The 21,777-nt window shown below is 40.6% G+C and overlaps 1 protein-coding gene across 3 annotated transcripts in view; it reads right to left on the bottom strand.

Moving 5' to 3' along the window:
* Positions 1 to 21,777, bottom strand: part of EEIG2 (EEIG family member 2) — a 108,087-nt gene that overhangs the window by 18,610 nt on the left and 67,700 nt on the right. For all 3 annotated transcript variants that reach the window (XM_057528333.1, XM_057528340.1, XM_007169492.2), the window contains exons 6-9: positions 4,586 to 4,689; positions 1,172 to 1,267; positions 540 to 729; positions 310 to 437 (exon numbers count right to left, since the gene is read on the bottom strand). In XM_057528333.1, coding sequence (XP_057384316.1) covers positions 310 to 437; positions 540 to 729; positions 1,172 to 1,267; positions 4,586 to 4,689 — 518 coding nt within the window. The remainder of the gene's footprint in view (positions 1 to 309; positions 438 to 539; positions 730 to 1,171; positions 1,268 to 4,585; positions 4,690 to 21,777) is intronic.

Here is a 21,777-nt window from a genome sequence, read left to right as displayed (position 1 = left end):
AAGCAGATGTAGATATCTGTCATAAGGTATATAATCATGGCAGACGTTGATGCATAGTTAAAAAATACAATAAAAGTTTTCTTTAAAATTCATATTTTTAAACTAAAGTTAATTCTTTTCCAAATTTAATATCCATTAACAAATGAACTAAAAAGTTATCTTCAGATTTTTATGGGTGTGAAATTTATTTTACAAATACCCAACACTCAGTATCATAATGTACTGACTCTTTACTGCTGACCACATTGATTATACAAACCCGGGTCATGGTCACGTACATCCATATATACTTAATGGTTATCTACACACCTTCTGCACTGGAATCTAGGCTGAAGTCTTGACTTTGTAATATTTTCTCCACAATATCATCTGCATCCACTCTGGTGTCATCAACTCGCTTCAGCTGAGATTCTACAGAATCTTGTTTCACTGGGCATCTTTGAAAATAATTTTTAAAAATTTCCTCCTTTTTTATTATGTTATGAAAAAAAAGTGTTTTTTTTTTCTTTTTTCCATTTAAACTGAGACCAAAATGATACCTGTTGAGTGTTTCCGAAGCTGCATCTTCTTTATCAGCTGTATCAAGATTTGGTCCAGCTATCTTTTGCTCAATTTCATCACATGGCTCTAGAATACTTTCAATTCCTGTTGATGTACTTCCCACTGAGGTATTTCTCCTGTGGCAGAGCTCAGAGAAACTAGATGACCGGGAGTGGCAAGAGCTATATCCTGTGAGAGAAAATCACTCTGGATGTAACACTAGTATCAAACACACACTGCAGGGCTTCCCTGGTGGTGCAGTGGTTGAGAATCCGCCTGCCAATGCAGGGGACACGGGTTCGAGCCCTGGTCTGGAAAGATCCCACATGCCGCGGAGCAACTAGGCCCATGAGCCACAAATACTGAGCCTGCGTGTCTGGAGCTTGTGCTCCGCAACAAGAGAGGCTGCGATAGTGAGAGGCTCGCGCACCGCGATGAAGAGTGGCCCCCGCTCGCCGCAACTAGAGAAAGCCCTCACAGAGAAACGAAGACCCAACACAGCCAAAAATAAATAAATAAATTTATTTAAAAAAAAAACAAAAAAACCCACACACTGCAACCAAACATTCTCCTCCCGCACCATAGCAATTCCAAGTCCCTTCAGAGCAATTCAACTTCACTCAGCCTCTACCTGATACTTTTGACTGCTGGCTTGCATAGCTTGATGTTCTAGAATGTCCACAGGCACCAAGTTCATCTGGAACAGAGGCACTCTTTGCTGAGAGATCTGCAATACGTCGTAACATAATGTTACTATTACTGTCAACAAGTCAATGGTTGATTTGTATTCTAATCTATGTATTTTAGAAACTAAGTTCATTATCAAGTTACAGAGTGAAAGAAATCCCTTTAAATCAGTACAATGTAAACAACTGTGCTGCAAGAAATACTGTGCAAAGAACTTAAATACCTCAGTTTACTGAAGTGCTATAGTACTTTTCATAAGATTTAATAGCATTCTATCTTAAATAAAACTATTTCAGTTTTTATATTTAGTATTTCTCTTATAAAAAGGAGTCAGATGGATTCTTATAAATTCTCACAAAATTGCCAGGTTTTTGGTTGGTTTTTGAGGAAATCTTGCTCCCCAAATCCATCACGACAGTAGACTAAAGAGCACTTTGGTACTTTTGTGTTAGTGATGCTGGTGCTAGGCTATAATTTGGACAGATGTCTGTGGTTTACATCAACACAGCGTGTGATGTAGCACTGAGAATAAGGTTCTTCAGAAGTTGATTATAGTATTCAGTTTCAAAGTAAATGTACAAAAAAAGCAGTGTCAAAGCTATTTCTATTATTTTCCTAATAATGTGCATATTCCAGATGCCAATTATGTACTTCCAGAACTAGGCTTCTTCCACAGAATGCAGAACTGTGACCATTTTCATTAGGGTGAAATATTTGGAAACTAGAACTGTTTTTCACTTAGAGGCAAAAGGAAACCAACTGAGTAACACAGCAATTATAGCAGCACTTCTATAAATGATATTGAACACAGATGGGCCAACAAATGCTGCCAAATAAGTAAGCTACTGGAGCGACCTGGCCCTTCTGCAAAGGGTTTCTCATTTCTGGACAGACTGTAAGGTACAAATCCAAACCAGCATCCCTAGCCCTGCTTGACAGGGGTCCTAAGCCTAAATGTTTGGCCACAGCAAATTCTGAATTAAAAGAGTTGGTTCATATCAAGAGTTATATACTTTACTCCTAGCATTGGCTCAGATCTTAATTCACCCATTTATTTACTGGTTTTCAAAATGTATTCATTCAATAAATATTTATTAAGCTCTTACCAGGTCAGGGCCCAATACTGTACAAGATATAAGGGTACAAAATAAATAAGATAAAATATATGCTTCACAGTTTAGAGTAGAAGCAGTTATAATACAACGTGGCAAGTACCAAAATACAAGCACCAAAATGAAGCTATCAAGAGCTCCAAAGGACAAATGCATCGAACATTACTTGGTAATGAAGGAACGACTTCATAGAGGAGGTTAACTCCAGGTCTTTAACAATGCATAGGAATTTCTCGGCTAGCCTAGGCAGGGAAAAGCATAGGGAAAAGCATGCCTTGTCTGTAGGAAAGCAAACAGTTTGGTAAAGTTGGCATATAGGGTAGTGGTGTAGATGACGGAAGGAAAGAGAGAGACGAGCAGATGCCTGATAATGAAGGACCTTCTCCTATGGGTTTAAGGAAGGAAATAATTCAATGGCTTTAAGAAAGGGTGTGACTTGACCAGATTGACATTTTGGGAAGATCACTTTGGCAGCAGGATGAATAGGGGGTGAAGGAGGGAAGATTTTCATACTAATTCAGCTGAGAGATGTTGAGCAGGCACAAGTGACAGTACTTAATTACTAACTAGAAGTGTGTGCCAGGATAACTGCAACAGAAAATACAGGGGCAAGAGTTAGGAAGACGGCGTGCTGGGTATGTGGAATCTGAGACACCTGAGGACACCCATTCACTATTCATGGAATTTCTACTGTGTCCCTGGCCATCACGCTGTTGATACAAAGAAAAATTAAGACCTGATCACGAAGAACTTAGAAGCTTGCTGAGAAAAAAAAGATAAACAGATGGGTTTCAGTCTAATGTGACATAAAGTGGACCTTTCCAAAAAGCATTTGGAAATATGTGCCTGTGGTCAGGATGGAGGCCTGGAGGCAACACGAATTTGTAAATCAAACATATTAACTCATATTTACATGATCACATTTACATTTGTGTGACAGTTAAATCCCAGGTACAGATGCCATCACCCATGGAGAGTGAGTGGAGGGAACCAAATCCTGGAGAGTATCAATATTTTAACAGGAAGGTGGAAGAAGATAAAGAAGCCTCTGAGAAGCTAGAGCAAAGAGGTGGGAGCCAAGGGAAGAGAAAGCTTCCAGAAAGAATAAATGGCCAATTTATTCAGATGAGAGCAGAAAAAATGCCCACAGGATTTGACAGTCATGTTCTTGGAGACATCATCAAGAGAGGGCAGAATGCAGAAGCCAGACCACACATGTGTTTAGGAATAAATGGGCAGTACATTCTTCCTAGAAGTTTGGTTATAACAAGTCTGAGAGAAAGAGGGCGGGGGATGGTGGGGGAAGGAGAGTGCGAGCCTATGGGAGAGCAGTAGATAGAGAAGGATGTAGGGCTAATGAGTGTTTGGTTTCCAACATGAGAAAGAATTCATAATATTTAAATACTGAAGACAGGGAGCTAATGGAAGAGTTAAAAGTACACAAAGGATTCACTGATCCCAAATCAGGAAATTTGAGAATCCTTATTATGCATAAGAAATCTTATCTTTGCAATCTGAAAAGTGGTGAAAATGTGAATCACATCACTACACCTTTCTTTTCATTCTTTCAAATAATAAACCCGGTCACACGGCGTGGGAGAAAAAAGGAAGCTCATAAATGCTTTTTTCCCCAGCCAACTTGACATTCCCTCACCTGCTTTTAGCTCGGGGAGCAGCCTATGACCGGGTGTTTGCCTGGAGAAGTGGCCCCCAAGGTGTGGCCTGGCGCCCAGCAGCATCACCTGGGAACTTAGTCATGCAGTTTTCAGGCCCCAACCTAGATTTACTTAATCAAGAACTCTGGCTGCAGTGTCAGCAATCTATGGTTTAACAAGCCACCAGGTGATTCTGATGTGCACTAATGTTTGGGAACCAATGACAGAGGGTACGTGATTCATGGAAGAGAAGCACCACCTGAGAGGTGACTGGCAGAAGTTGCTGGGCATGTGGAACGGGAACAATCCTGTTGTGTCCTGTCGTTCTGTGGGGAGTAGAGGCATACAGTGGTGGGGGTGGGAGTGTCACTGCAACATTTAGCTTTTAATCGGTCAGAGGATAACACGCCCTTTAGACAAAATGAAGCATTGGCTTAAACAAAAATTGCATAATTGAAACTGCTGATAATTATTGGCCCATTTCAAGTCATATATACCCACAGAATTTTAAATCTGGGAGGGACGTTGGGAAACTTTTAGGGTAGTACTGTTTCTCACAAACTGAAAAACCAGTAAGCGACACATCCATACCTGCTATCCCAAGATGAATTTTGAGAGTCTCTCCACCTTTTCTATCTTCTTCCAGAGATTCAGATTCACCAGCAATTGGTATAGACATTGATGTAGAAGGAGGCCTGTAAATAAACATTTCTAAGGGTCAGAACTTGATTTCTGGTGAATCTGAAAGTTCGAAATATTGTTAAGAGACTGGTTGTGTAGTTACTACACAGCCTTAGTAAGGTGCCTGGTGATGTTGCCTCCTTGAGGATGAAAGTGACAAAAATCAACAAATAATGTATGAACATCCTCAAAACCTGAATAAAATTCACTGGGGAAAAACGGGTTTTTACACAACAAAAAAAGTGAGACCAGAAAGGGCACTGCTTCGGGAAAAGAGAGGAGGTATGTTCTCAGCAGTGTCGGTGGAGGGCGCTTCGTCAGCTCTACTCTCAGGCCAGGCAGGGATGTTTCTGTGAGATGGAGGTGGTGGCACAAGCCCCTTGGCAGCTGAGGCTGGAGGGGATACCTCATGCCTCCGGCTCCGGTGCCTAAGATCTCTTGTTGGCTCCGTTAACTTAAATTATCCATGATTTTATCTTTTTCCTTCTTCCCTGTAAACAGTCCGCCTGCCCCAGGGAGAGTCTATAAAGAGCCGCAGTTGTTTAGATTTGATATTTTGGGCTGGATTCTCTGGGAGTAGATGATGGATAGATTTTCACTGGCTCATTCAAGACTCCCATCTCCATGTAGAAGGTGTGAAGCAGGGAGGGGCAAGATTGAGTTCTAAGAACTTTTTTTTTTTTAAGAGAACATCCTTAATCTTTTGAGTTGGTTACTGAGAGGAAAATCACATCTTCCTAGAGACTATCCCTTGGTCACCTGAAATAAAATAGGAAGGCGGTTGAAGGGGGATCATGAAGTTGATCCATTTATGTGGCAATTCTTAAAATCTTACTGTATTAGTTCAATTCAGGCTATTCAGGTCCTTGGGAATATAGACATTTAAGACTGCCATTAAACCTATTTAATTGATAGATTATTCCTATCCCAGGGTCTCCTAAATTTCAAAACTGCGTATCCTATGGGGATATGCAGGCTATTTATCCTGCAAGTTTTTGTCCAACTAAACTCATACTCTTTCCCCAAATCTGTTTTCTTCCTATATTCCCCTTCTCTGCGAATGCCATTATAATCCAAAAGTCACCAAAACTAGAATCCTAGATATTGCCTCTGTCTCCACACAAAAACTATTAGAACAAATAAATGAATTCAAAGGTAGCAGGATACAAGATTAATATACAGAAATCAGTTGTGTTTCTTTACACTAACAATGAAATATAGGAAAGAGAAAGTGAAAAAAACAATCCTGTTTAAAACTGGGTAAAAAGAAAAACAAAAAAAACAACCCTAGGAATAAATTTAACCAAAGAGGTGAACAACTTATATGCTGAAAACTATAAACATTGATAAAGGAAACTGAAGATGATTCAAAGAAATGGAAAGACATCCCATGCCCTTGGACTGGAAGAATATTGTTAAGATGGCCATACTACCCAAAGTGATCTATAGATTTAAAGCAATCCCTATCAAAATACCCATGACATTTTCTTTCTTTTTTTTAATGGATTTTTAAAAAATTAATTAATTTTTTTGTATTTTATTTTATTTATTTTATACAGTAGGTTCTTATTAGCTATCTATTTTATACATATTAGTGTATATATGTCAATCCCAATCTCCCAATTCATCCCACCACCACCCACCCTGCTTTCCCCGCTTGGTGTCCATATGTTTGTTCTCTACATCTGTGTCTCTATTTCTGCCTTGCAAACCAGTTCATCTGTGACATTTTTTAGATTCCACATATATGCGTTAATATATATTTGTTTTTCTCTTTCTGACTTACTTCACTCTGTATGACAGTCTCTAGGTCCATCCATGTCTCTACAAATGACCCAATTTCGTTCCTTTTTATGGCTGAGTAATATTCCACTGTACATATGTACCACATCTTCTTTATCCATTCGTCTGTTGATGGGCATTTAGTTTGCTTCCATGACCTGGCTATTGCAAATAGTGCTGCAATGAACATTGGGGTGCATGTGTCTTTTTGAATAATGATTTTCTCTGGGTATATGCCCAGTAGTGGGATTGCTGGGTCATATGGCAGTTCTATTTTTAGTTTTTTAAGGAACCTCCATACTGTTCCCCATAGTGGCTGTATCAATTTACATTCCCCCCAACAGTGCAAGAGGGTTCCCTTTTGTGCGTTGGGTCTTCGTTGCTGTGCACAGGCTTTCTCTAGTTGTGGTGAGCAGGGGCTACTCTTCGTTGCGGTGTGCAGGCTTCTCATTGCGGTGGCTTCTCTTGTTGCAGAGCATGGGCTCTAGGCACGCAGGCTTCAGTAGTTGTGGCACATGGGCTCAGTAGTTGTGGCTCGCAGGCTCTAGAGCACAGGCTCAGTGGTTGTGCTGCATGGGCTTAGCTGCTCCGCAGCATGTGGGATATTCCTGGACCAGGGTTAGAACCCGTGTCCTCTGCATTGGCAAGCAGATTCTTAACCATTGCACCATCAGGGAAGTCCCACCCATGACATTTTCCACAGAACTAGAACAAATGCTCCTAAAATTTATATGGAACCACAAAGACCCAGAATTGCCAAAGTGATCCTGTGAAAAAAGAACAAAGGTGGAGGCATAACCCTTCCAGACTTCAGACTATACTACAAAGCTACAGTAATCAAAACAGTGTGGTACTGGCACAAAAACAGATATACAGATTTAATGGAACAGAATGGAGAGCCCAGAAATAAACCCACACACTTATAGTCAATTAACCTGACAAAGGAGACAACAATATATGATGGAAAAAAGGCAGTCCCTTCAACAAGTGGTGTTGGGAAAGCTGGACAGCTACATGTAATCAATGAAATTAGAATACTTCCTCACACCATATACAAAAATAAACTCAAAATGGTTTAAAGACCTAAATATAAGACATGATGCCATAAAACTCCTAGAAGAGAACATAGGCAAAACATTCTCCGACATAATAAGCACCCCAAAGTTCACAGCAGCACTATTCACAATAGCCAAGACATGGGAACAACCCAAGTGCCTATCAACAGATGACTGGCTTAAGAAGATGTGGTGTACATATATATATATATATAATAGAATATTACTCAGCCATAAAAAAATGAAATATTGCCATATGCAGCAACATGGATGAACCTGGAGAATATTACACTTAGTGAAGTAAGTCAGACAAAGACAAACATTATATCATTTAAATGTGGAGTCAAAAAAATAATACAATGAATCTATATATAAAACAGAAAGAGACTCACAGACATAGAAAACAAACTTATGGTTACCAAAGGGGAAAGGGAGGGATAAATTAGGAGTATGGGATTAACAGACACAAACTACTATACATTAAATAGATAAGCATCAAGAATTTACTGTATAGCACAGGGAATTATATACAATATCTAATAATAACCTATAATGGAAAATAACATGAAAAAATATACATAACTGAAGCACTCTGCTGTATACCTGAAACTAACATAATATTGTAAATCAATTATACTTTGATTAAAAAAAAAAAAAAAAAGGAGTTCCCTAGTGGCCTAGTGGTTAGGATTTCACACTTTCACTTCCATGGCCCTGCAAGCTGCATGGCGTGGACCACAAAAAGAAAAAAAAAAAAAAGTCACCAAAACTAGAATTCTAGATATTGCCTCTGTCTCCTTCCTATTCACTTTTCTTCATATCCAATCAATTTCCACACCCCACAGATTCTCTCTTAACATTTTTCCTATTCATGATCTCTTCTCTGCCTCCACCAATTAATTGAATTTGGCCTCTGTAACTGGATGAGTGCAAGAGTCTCCTAGCTAGTCTGCCTACCTCTATTCCATGCTACTCTTACTGTGGTCTTTCTGAAATGTGCATATGAACATGTTACTGTCTGATTTAAAACACTTCAATAGTAGGGGACCTTCAAGATGGCAGAGGAGTAAGACATGGAGATCACCTTCCTCCCCACAAATACATCAGAAATACATCTACATGTGGAACAACTCCTACAGAACACCTACTGAACGCTGGCAGAAGACCTCAGACTTCCCCAAAGGCAAGAAATTCCCCACATACCTGGGTAGGGCAAAAGAAAAAAGAAAAAACAGAGACAAAAGAATAGGGATGGGACCTGCACCTCTGGGAGGGAGCTGTGAAGGAGGAAAAGTTTCCACACACTAGGAAGCCCCTTCACTGACGGGGACGGGAGGTGGGTGGGGGGGAAGCTTTGGAGCCATGGAGGAGAGTGCAGCCACAGGGGTGCAGAGGGCAAAGCAGAGAGATTCCCCCACAGAGGATCAGTGCTGACCAGCACTCACCAGCCTGAGAGGCTTGTCTGCTCACCCACCAGGGTTGGGGGCTGGGAGCTGAGGCTCAGGCTTCAGAGGTCAGATCCCAGGGAGAGGACTGAGGTTGGCGGCGTGAACACAGCCTGAAGGGGGCTAGTGCACCACAGCTAGCCAGGAGGGAGTCCAGGAAAAAGTCTGGACCTGCAGAAGAGGCAAGAGACCATTGTTTCAGAGGGCACGAGGAGAGGGGATTCCTTCCCTGTCTGCCCACAGAAGGCAGAGCACCACCTAAACGAGCTCCAGAGATGGGCGTGAGCCACGGCTATCAGCTCGGACACCAGAGACAAGCATGAAATGCTAATGCTGCTGCTGCAGCCACCAAGAAGCCTGTGTGCAAGCTCAGGTCACTATCCACACTCCCCCGGGAGCCTGTGCAACACACCACTGCCAGGAACCTGTGATCCAGGGACAAGTTCCCTGGGAGAACACAAGGTGCACCTCAGGCTGTTGAAACATCACGCCGGCCTCTGCCTCCACAAGCTCACCCCGCATTCCAATTATAACTACCGTATGCCTCCCTCCCCCCAGCACGAGTGAGCCAGAGCTCCCTAATCAGCCGCTCCTTTAACCCCATCCTGTCTGGGCTGGAACAGATGCCCGAGGGCAGCCTACACACAGAGGTGGGGCCAAAACCAAAGCTGAACCCCAGGAGCTGTTCGAACAAAGAAGAGAAAGGGAAATCTCCCCCAGCAGCCTCAGGAGCAGCGGATTAAATCCCCACAATAAACTTGATGCACCCTGCATCAAACCTGAATAGACAATGAATCATCCCAAAATTGAGGCAGTGGACTTTGGGAGCAACTGTAGACTTGGGGTCTGCTGTCTGCGACTGATTTTTATGTTTATCTTAGTATAGTCTTTAGTGCTTGTTATCATTGGTGGATTTGTTGGTTTGGTTGCTCTTTCTTTTTTTCATTATTATTATTTTTAAAATATTTTTATTTTAATAATTTTCTTTTCTTTCTTTTTTTCTCCCTTTCTTCTGAGGCGTGTGGCTGACAGGGTCTTGGTGCTCCGCCTTGGTGTCAGGCCTGAGCCTCTGAAGTGGGAGAGCCAAGTTCAGGACATTGGATCACCGGAGACCTCCCGGCCCCATGTAATATCAATCGGTGAGAACTCTCCCAGAGATCTCTGTCTCAGCGCTAAGACCCAGCTCCACCCAACGGCCAGCACGTTCCAGTGCTGGATGTCCCATGCAAATCAACTAGCAAGACAGGAACACAACCCCACCCATTAGCAGAGAGGCGGCCTAAAATCATACTAAGTTCACAGACATCCCAAAACACACCACCAGATGTGGCCTGCCTACCAGAAAGACAAGATACAGCCCCACCTACCAGAACACAGGCACCAGTCCCCTCCAGCAGGAAGCTTACACAACCCACTGAATCAACCTCACCCACTGTGGGCAGACACCAAAAACAAAAGGAACTACGAACCTGCAGCCTGCGAAAAGGAGACCCCAAACACAGTAAGGTAAACGAAATGAGAAGACAGAGAAATATGCAGCAGATGAAGGAGCAAGGTAAAAACCCAACAGACCAAACAAATGAAGAGGAAATAGGCAGTGTACCTGAAAAAGAATTCAGAGTAATGATAGTAAAGATGATCCAAAATCTTGGGAATAGAATGGAGAAAACACCAGAAACATTTAACAAGGACCTAGAAGAACTAAAGAGCAAACAAACAGTGATGAACAATGCAATAAATGAAATTAAAAATTCACTAGAAGGAATCAATAGCAGAATAACTGAGGCAGAAGAACAGATAAGTGACCTGGAAGATAAAATAGTGGAAATAACTACCGCACAGCAGAATAAAGAAAAAAGAATGAAAAGAACTGAGGACACTCTCAGAGGCCACTGGGACAACATTAAATGCACCAACATTTGAATTATAGGCGTCCCAGAAGAACAAGAGAAAAAGAAAGGGTCTGAGAAACTATTTGAAGAGATTATAGTTGAAAATTTCCCTAACATAGGAAAGGAAACCATCAATCAAGTCCAGGAAGTGCAGAGAGTCCCATACACGATAACTGCAAGGAGAAACATGCCAAGACATATAATAATCAAACTATCAAAAATTAAATACGAAGAAAAAATATTAAAAGCAGCAAGGGAAAAGCAACAAATAACATACAAGGGAATCCCCATAAGGTTAACAGCTGATCTTTCAGCAGAAACTCTGCAAGCCAGCAGGGAGTGGCAGGACACATTTAAAGTGATGAAAGGGCACTATGGAGAACAGTATGGAGGTTCCTTAAAAAACTAACAATAAAACTACCATACGACCCAGCAATCCCACTACTGGGCATATACCCTGAGAAAATCATAATTCAAAAAGAGTCATGTACCACAATGTTCATTGCAGCTCTATTTACAATAGTCAGGACATGGAAGCAACCTAAGTGTCCATCAACAGATGAATGGAAAAAGAAGATGTGGCACATATATATAATGGAATATTACTCAGCCATAAAAAGAAACGAAATTGAGTTATTTGTAGTGAGGTGGATGGACCTAGAGACTGTCATAGAGAGTGAAGTAAGTCAGAAAGAGAAAAACAAATACCGAATGCTAACACATATATATGGATTCTAAAAAAAAAAAAAAAGGGTTCTGAAGAACTTAGGGGCAGGACAGGAATAAAGACGTAGACTTAGAGAATGGACCTGAGGACACGGGGAAGGGGAAGGGGAAGCTGGGACGAAGTGAGAGAGTGGCATGGACATATATACACTACCAAATGTAAAACAGATAGCTACTGGGAAGCAGCCACATAGTACAGGGAGATCAGCTCGATGCTTTGTGTCCACCTAGAGGGGTGCAAAAGGGAGGGTGGGAGGGAGATGTAAGAGGGAGGGGATATGGGGATATATGTATATGTATAGCTGATTCACTTTGTTATATAGCAGAAACTAACACACCATTGTAAAGTAATTATACTCCAATAAAGACGTTAAAAAAATAAAATAAAGTGATAAAACCAAGATTACTCTACCCAGCAAGGATCTCATTCAGATTCAACAGAGAAATTAAAACCTTTACAGACAAGCAAAAGCTAAGAGAATTGAGCACCACCAAACCAGCTTTCCAACAAATGCTAAAGGAACTTCTCTAGGCAGGAAACACAAGAGAAGGAAAATACCTACAATAACAAACCCAAAACAATTAAGAAATGGATATAGGAACATACATATTGATAACTAACTTAAATGCAAATGGATTAAATCCTCCAACCAAAGACACAGGCTTGCTGAATGGATACAAAAACAAGACCCATATATATGCTGTCTAAAAGAGACCCACTTCAGACCTAGGGACACATACAGACTGAAAGTGAGGGGATGGAAAAAGATATTCTATGCAAATGGAAATCAAAAGAAAGCTGGAGGAGCAATTCTCATATCAAACAAAATAGACTTTAAAATAAAGACTATTACAAGAGACAAAGTAGAACACTACATAATGATCAAGGGATCAATCCAAGAAGAAGATATAACAATTGTAAATATTTATGCACCCAACATAGGAGCACCTCAATACAGAAGGCAAATGCTAACAGCCATAAAAGGGGAAATCGACAGTAACATAATAATAGTGGAAACTTTAACACCCCAATATCATCAATGGACAGAACATCAAAATGAAAATAAATAAGAAAACACAAGCTTTAAATGACACATTAAACAAGATGGACTTCATTGATATTTATAGGACATTCCATCCAAAAACTACAGAATACACTTTCTTCTCAAATGCTCATGAACATCCTCCAGGATAGATTAAATCCTGGGTCACAAATCAACCCTCGGTAAATTTAAGAAAACTGAAATCATATCAAGTATCTTTTCCAACCACAACACTATGAGACTAGAGACTAGATATCAATTACAAGAAAAAAAAGTGTAAAATATTACAAACACATCAAGGCTAAATAATATGCTACTAAATAACCAAGAGATTACAGAAGAAATCAGAGGAAACCAAAAAATACCTAGAAACAAATGACAGTGAAAACACGACAACCCAAAACCTATGGGATGCAGCAAAAGCAGTCCTAAGAGGGAAATTAAGAGCAAAACAATCCTACTTCAAGAAACAACAAAAATCTCAAATAAACAACCTAACCTTACACCTAAAGCAATTAGAGAAAGAAGAACAAGAAAACTCCAATGTTAGCAGAAAGAAAGAAATCATAAAGATCAGATGAGAAATAAATGAAAAAGAAACGAAGGAAACAATAGCAAAGATCAATAAAACTAAAAGCTTGTTCTTTGAGAAGATAAACAAAAATAATAAAATAATAATAATAACTATTTAAGAATAATTATTTATCTTATTTGAGAAGATAAACAAAAAAAAATAATAAACCATTAGCCAGACTCATCAAGAAAAAACGGGAGAAGACTCAAATCAATAGAACTAGAAATGAAAAAGAAGAAGTAACAACTCACACTGCAGAAATACAAAGGATCATGAGAGATTACTGCAAGCAACTCTATGCCAATAAAATGGACAACCTGGAAGAAATGGACAAATTCTTAGAAAAGTACAACCTTCCGAGACTGAACCAGGAAGAAATAGAAAATATTAACAGACCAATCACAAGCACTGAAATTGAGACTGTGATTAAAAATCTTCCAGGAAACAAAAGCCCAGGACCAGATGGCTTCACAGGCGAATTCTATGAAACACTTAGAGAAGAGCTAACACCTATCCTTCTCAAACTCTTCCAAAATACAGCAGAGGGAGGAACAGTCCCAAACTCATTCTATGAGACCACGATCACCCTGATACCAAAACCAGACAAAGATGTCACAAAGAAAGAAAACTCCAGGCCAATATCACTGATGAACATAGATGCAAAAATCCTCAACAAAATACTAGCAAACAGAATCCAACAGCACATTAAAAGGATCATACCCCATGATCAAGTGAGGTTTATCCCAGGAATGCAAGGATTCTTCAATATATGCAGAGCAATCAATACACCATATTAACAAACTGAAGGATAAAAAACATATGATAATCTCAATTGATTCAGGAAAAGCTTTTGACAAAATTCAACACCCATTTATGATAAAAACTCTCCAGAAAGTAGGCATAGAGGGAAGCTACCTCAACAAAATAAAGGCCATATATGACAAACCCACAGCCAACATTGTTCTCAATGGTGAAAAACTGAAACCATTTCATCTAAGATCAGAAACAAGACAAGGCTGCCCACTCTCACCACTATTATTCAACATAGTTTTGGAAGTTTTGGCCATAGCAATCAGAGAAGGAAAAGAAATAAAAGGAATCCAAATCGGAAGATAAGAAGTAAAACTGTCCCTGTTTGCAGATGACCTAATACTATACATAGAGAATGCTGAAGATGATACCAGAAAACTACTAGAGTTAATCAATGAATTTGGTAAAGTAGCAGGATACAAAATTAACGCAAAGAAATCTCTTGCATTTCTATACACTAATGATGAAAAATCTGAAAGAGAAATTAAGGAAACACTCCCATTTACCATTGCAGCAAAAAGAATAAAATACCTAGCAATAAACCTAAGGAGACAAAAGACCTGCATGTAGAAAACTATAAGATACTGATGAAAGAAATTAAAGATGATACAAACAGATGGAGAGATATACCATGTTCTTGGACTGGAAGAATAAACATTGTGAAAAACACTATACTACCCAAAGCAATCTACAGATTCAGTGCAATCCCTATCAAACTACCAATGGCATTTTTCGCGAACTAGAACCAAAAATTGCACAATTTGTATGGAAATACTAAGGACCCCAAATAGCCAAAGCAATCCTGAGAAAGAAAAATGGAGCTGTAGGAATCAGGTTCCCTGATTTCAGACTATACTACAAAGCTAGAGTAATCAAGACAGTATGGTACTGGCACAAAAACAGAAATATAGATCAGTGGAACAGAATAGAAAGCCCAGAGATAAACCCACGCACATATGGTCACCTTATCTTTGATAAAGGAGGCAAGAATATACAATGGAGAAAAGACAACCTCTTCAATAAGTGGTGATGGGAAAACTGGACAGCTACATGTAAAAGAATGAAATTAGAACACTCCCTAACACCATATACAAAAATAAACTCAAAATGGATGAAAGACCTAAATGTAAGGCCAGACACTAGAAAACTCTTAGAGGAAAACATCGGCTGAACACTCTATGACATAAATCACAGAAAGATCCTTTTTGACCCACCTCCTAGAGTAATGGAAATAAAAACGAAAATAAACAACTGGGACCTAATACAACTTAAAAGCTTTTGCACAGCAAAGGAAACCATAAACAAGACGAAAAGACAACCCTCAGAATGGGAGAAAATATTTGTAAACGAAGCAACTGATAAAGGATTAATCTCCATAATATACAAGGAGCTTATGCAGCTCAATATCAAAAAAACAAATAACCCAATCCAAAAATGGGCAGAAGACCTAAAAAGACATTTCTCCAAAGAAGATATACAGATTGCAAACAAACACATGAAAGGATGCTCAACATCACTAATCGTTAGAGAAATGCTAATGAAAACCACAATGAGGTATCACCTCACACCAATCAGAATGGCCATCATCAAAAAATCTACAAAAAATAAATGCTGTAGAGGGTGTGGAGGAAAGGGAACCCTCTTGCACTGTTGGTGGGAATGTAAATTGATACAGCCACTATGGAGAAGAGTAGGGAGGTTCCTTAAAAAACTAAAAATAGCACTACCATATGACCCAGCAATCCCACTAGTGGGCATATACCCTGAGAAAACCATAATTCAAAAAGAGACATGTACCACAATGTTCACTGCAGCTCTATTTACAATAGCCAGGACATGGGAGCAACCTAAGTGTCCATCGACAGATGAATGGATAAAGATGTGGCAAATATACACAATGGAATATTACTCAGCCATAAAAAGGAACGAAACTGAACTATTTGTAGTGAGGTGGATGGACCTAGAGTCTGTCATACAGAGTGAAGTAAGTCAGAAAGAGAAAAACAAATACCGAATGCTAGCACATATATATGGAGTCTAAAAAAAAAAAAAGGTTCTGATGAACCTAGGGGCAGGACAGGTATAAAGATGCAGACTTAGAGAATGGACCTGAGGATACAGGGAGGGGGAAGGGTAAGCTGGGACGAAGTGAGAGTGTAGCACTGACATATATACACTACCAAATGTAAAATAGATAGCTAGTGGGAAGCAGCCGCATAGCACAGGGAGATCAGCTTGGTGCTTTGTGACCACCTAGAGGGGTGGGATAGGGAGGGTGGGAGGGAAACACAAGAGGTAGGGGATATGGGGATATATGTATACAGATAGCTGATTTACTTTGTTATACAGCAGAATCTAACACAACATTGTAAAGCAATTATACTCCAATAAAGATGTTAAAAAACAAAGAAACAAAGAAACAGAAAAATGCTTCAGTAGCTTCCTATGGGATAAAGCTCAAACTCCTCAGAATGGCAATACAAGGCCCTTTGCAGTCTGGCCTAGACCTACCTCTTCAATTACCAAAATGCATATTTTTAAACAATGTCAAACAGCTTGGTGAAAAAACCTCCTGCATTCAATACTGTATAAGAAATACTAACATGTAAAGGAAATACAAAGAATGGAGTCTGTAGTCACAGTCACTAATCACTGATGGTGACGCATTTCTGCCTGTCTAAATTCTTATTTTTACTTTTTTGGCCATGCCGCATGGCTTGTGGGATCTTAGTTCCGCGACCAGGGATTGAACCCGGGGCCACGGCAGTGAAAGCGCCCAGTTCTAACCACTGGATGGCCAGGGAACCTCCCTAAATTCTTATCTTTTTCATGCCACTACCTTTTGTTTTTCCTTTCACAGCTGGCCTGCTTACAGCGTCTCCAACCGTCTACCTCTTAGACCTGTTTTCCAACCCTTCAGAACTCCCCCCCCCCCCGTGTGGCCTCTTCCCTTTCTCCCTCTCCAGCAGTCTCCCCCTGGCTCCGCTCTTCCCTGTCCAGCCTGACTTCACAGCCATAACACTTTGAGCAATACCTTCAGTTTGGCGCTACTCATTCTGCAATCTCAAAAAATCTGAAGAACACCAACCCTTGATAATTTCAGCCATCTGCACAAACTGATCTAACACTGGGGCAACTAAGCATTATGGAGAAAATTCATTAACCACAGGGACTGATATTAAGGCAAATTTAGAATCCAAAATCTTAGCAAATTTAGAATTTGAAATCTCCTAACAGCTGTTAGGAAATATCTCCTAACAGCTATTAGGAGAAATCTCCTAATCTCCTAACAGCTATTAGGAGAAATCTCCTAATCTCCTAACAGCTATTAGGAGAAATCTCCTAATCTCCTAACAGCTATTAGGAGAAATCTCTTAATCTCCTAACAGCTATTAGGAGAAATCTCCTAATCTCCTAACAGCTATTAGGAGAAATTTCCCAATCTCCTAACAGCTATTAGGAGAAATTTCCCAATCTCCTAACAGCTATTAGGAGAAATCTCCTAACCTCCTAACAGCTATTAGGAGAAATCTTCTAACAGCTACTAGGAGAATTTCAAATTGTTGAATAAATAATCACTGAGTGCCTATCACGTGCCACTTTTTTATTCTATTATCCCTTTTGTTCTGAAAATGTTTTTATATCTCTTATCAGAAATTGTTTAATGTAGTTCAATTTCAGAATGAAAGGGATGGGATTATTTTAATTTCATGTAATGTTAAGACTACGTGAAAAATGACCTCCTAAAATGACACTACTACCTACTTGGTATTTCATAAATATTCTCTCCATGCCCTGTAACAATGCTATAAACTTGTGCAAGCTGTTTTCTCTTCCTGGAATGTCTCTACCCACCTCCCCTGCTTAGTGATTTCCTATTCATCCTTTAAAACTTAGCTTAGCGTCGCCCCCTCAGGGAAGACTTTCTTGGCTTTCAAGGAAGAGTAGTTAAGGACTCTCCTCTGTGCCTCAATAACATCATATGTTGTGCCTCTGTCTCCCATATAAATAGTGAATCCTTCAGAGCAGGGGGTTGGTCTTATTGAGTTTGGTAAATGTTAGCACATGGTAGGCGATCTATGCACATGTACTGAATGAGAGAATACTGGGGAGTTGGACAAATTAGTTCTGTAACCTCTGAGCCTCAATGTTCTCACACCACAGAGTTGTTTCAAGAATTAAATTGGGACACAGTAATATTCATTACATCATTTTGACAAGTGGTAATTTCCTCCTTTCTAGAATATGAATGCTCCAGAGCCCTAGCTATTCAGGAGAGTATATCATCCCTAGATCTGCTTTACCACCAAATCATTAAATGCCAGTACATAGAATTTCTCCTTCAAAATATCCTTTTCATAAGCATTCGTGGTTGGCTTTCTCTTCAGAGTCAGCTTCCTTCTTTTATGAGAGCTGGTGGATATTTGACAAATTGTAGAGAACTATAAAGCAGAGTTTAGGGCAAGTGGTTAGAGGCTGATTTACCAGCTGTCTTCTTCGTTAAGTACTGGCTTTAGCATAAAATTTGTGTTCCTGAAAAATTGTTCCATCTAAGTCACAGATCTTCTGTTCATAAAATATCAAAACTAGAATTTAACTCAGAGTGCTAAGAATCTGCTACACTCTTGTCTGTTTCTCTAGTAGGTTTTTGAAAACTTATATCATGAAAAATTAAAAGACAGACAAAAGCAGAGAGAATAGTACAATGACCCTCTCCAGCAGTTATTTACATCTTTGTCTTACAGACAAATACTCAGTCAAGTCCCTCAATTGCTCTGTGCCTTAGGGTCCTCATCAGTAAAAAGTGAACTTGCATTATACCCATACCTTAAAAACTGGCTTCATGAAGCTCCCTTAGGGACTTCAGGGGTAGTAGGGTACTACACCTTTTTTCTCCCTCAATAGACAAATATTATATACAGGATTCATAATGTATTTGTGCAAAGGGATTCTGTGGCTAAATATTCTGGGAAAAAAAGTCACCAGACTAGACAACTTCCAACACTCTTTTCAGCTTTTAAGTACTGTGATTTTTTTTTTTGGGCCACACCACTCGGCTTGCAGGATCTTAGCTCTCCGACCAGTGATCAAACCCGGGCCCTTGGCAGTGAAAGCATGGAGTTCTAACCACTGGACAGCCAGGGAATTCCCAAGTGCTGTGATTTTACATGTTTGATATACACTGAAATACAACCTGGTAAAAATAATTTACTTTTCACATCAGCAGTTCAAACATTTTTCTATTCAATCCATACTCAGTAAGTACATGGATGTGTTAGAGCTGTCCCTTTTCTACTGACAGTTGCACAATTTCAGATACTCAAAGAAAAGAGAAAACAAATATTGGGAGTTTGATTCTCCTGAGAAATACTTTCATGTATCTGGGGATTAGGTAAAGTTTGTTTATTCTAATGAGTTAGAAAAGTCTTTCTCTAGCCACCCCGCTGTGTGTGAATGGGTTGTGCTGGGGATTCTTAGCTCTGATTCGGGGGATTTGCTGATTCCTTTGAGCCCCCTGAGGAGAGGTGACATGGAGAGCAGATAATCAGCATGCAGCGCTGAGATGAGTTGCATATGGGATAGATTATAAAACGGCACAGGAGAGACCTTCAAGATGGCGGAGGAGTAAGACATGGAGATCACCTTCCTCCCACAAATACATCAGAAATACATCTACATGTGGAACAACTCCTATAGAACACCTACTGAACGCTGGCAGAAGACCTCAGACTTCCCAAAAGGCAAGAAACTCCCCATGTACCTGGGTAGGGCAAAAAGGAAAAAGAAAAAACAGAGACAAAAGAATAGGGACAGGACCTGCACCAGTGCAAGGGAGCTCTGAAGGAGGAAAGGTTTCCACACACTAGGAAGCCCCTTCGTGGGCGGAGACTGCGGGTGGCGGAGGGGGGAAGCTTCAGAGCCACGGAGGAGAGCTCAGCAACAGGGCTGCAGAGGGCAGAGCGGAGAGATTGCCGCACGGAGGATCGGTGCCGACCAGCACTCACCAGCCTGAGAGGCTTGTCTGCTCACCCACCGGGGCGGGCGGGGGCTGCGAGCTGAGGCTCGGGCTTCAGAGGTCAGATCCCAGGGAGAGGACTGGGGTTGGCTGCGTGAACACAGCCTGAAGGGGGCTAATGCTCCACAGCTAGCCGGGAGGGAGTCCGGGAAAAAGTCTGGACCTGCAGAAGAGGCAAGAGACCATTGTTTCGGGGTGCGCGAGGAGGGGATTCAGAGCACTGCCTAAATGAGCTCTACAGATGGGCGCGAGCCGCGGCTATCAGCGTGGACACCAGAGACGGGCATGAGACGCTAAGGCTGCTGCTGCAGCCACCAAGAAGCCTGTGCGCAAGCACAGGTCACTGACCACACCTCCACTCCCGGGAGCCTGTGCAGTCCGCCACTGCCAGGGTCCCGTGATCCAGGGACAACTTTCCCAGGAGAACACATGGTGCACCTCAGGCTGGTGCAACATCATACTGGCCTCTGCAGCGCAGGCTTACCCCGCATTCCGTACCCCTCCCTCCCCTCCGGCCTGAGGGAGCCAGAGCCCCCTAATCAGCGGCTCCTTTAACCCCGTCCTGTCTGAGCGAAGAATAGATGCCCTCAGGCGACCTACACGCAGAGGTGGGGCCAAATCCAAAGCTGAACCCCAGGAGCTGTACGAATAAAGAAGAGAAAGGGAAATCTCTCCCAGCAGCCTCAGGAGCAGAGGATTAAATCTCCACAATCAACTTGATGTACGCTGCATCTGTGGAATACCTGAATAGACAATGAATCATCCCAAAGTTGAGGCGGTGGACTTTGGGAGCAACGATATATATATATTTTTTCCTTTTTCTCTTTTTCGGAGTGTGTATGTGTATGCTTCTTTGTGTGATTTTGTCTGTATACCTTTGCTTTTACCATTTGTCCTAGGGTTCTGTCTGTCCGTTTTTTTTTTGGTCACCATATTGTGTATTTTTATTTTTTTCTTTTTGTAGTACCATGCAACCGGCCTTAATACTAGTCACCTGCTAAGAGTACTACTTTTGAAAAATTCGGAATTACAGGTTTAATAGTAAATGTGACTATTTTCTCTGTAATAAAGGTTTGGTTGTTAAGTCCTCCTTTCTTCTAGATTCCATTTTTGCTCTCTATAGTTTATCTTGTCTCTTCAGTTTTTCAGATGTCAGGGGAGATTATTTTCTTTTTTTCTTTTTTTTCACACACACACTGTATTTTATTTTTACAAGAGATAAATAGACTGACACCAAGCATTGTAAATGGATGACCACAACAAAAGCAGCAATGATTGCAATTACCAAACACGAAACACACTCATACTATGTCATAATATTGACATTCAGTTCAGTAATTCTCCACCGTAACAGCTCCTTTACTTTGCAGTGACTTTTTTTTTTAAGTATAGTTTTTAGCGCTTGCTATCATTGGTGGATTTGTTTTTTGGTTTGGTTGCTCTCTTCTTTCTTTCATTTTATTCTTTCTTTTTATTACTTTTTAATTATTTTTAAATAAATTTTTATCTTAATAACTTTATTTTCTTTTTTTCTTTCTTTCTTTCTTTTTTTCTACCTTGTCTTCTGAGCCATGTGGCTGACAGGGTCTTGGTGCTCTGGCTGGGTGTCTGCCCTGTGCCTCTGAGGTGGGAGCGCCGAGTTCAGGACATTGGTCCACCAGAGACCTCTCAGCTCCACGTAATATCAAATGGCGAAAGCTCTCCCAGAGATCTCCATCTCAACGCTAAGACCCAGCTCCACTCAACGGCCAGCAAGCTA

This window comes from Balaenoptera acutorostrata, chromosome 1, assembly GCF_949987535.1.
Source record: "Balaenoptera acutorostrata chromosome 1, mBalAcu1.1, whole genome shotgun sequence".
NCBI lineage: Eukaryota > Metazoa > Chordata > Mammalia > Artiodactyla > Balaenopteridae > Balaenoptera > Balaenoptera acutorostrata.
This window is presented reverse-complemented; position numbering and strand designations above follow the sequence as displayed.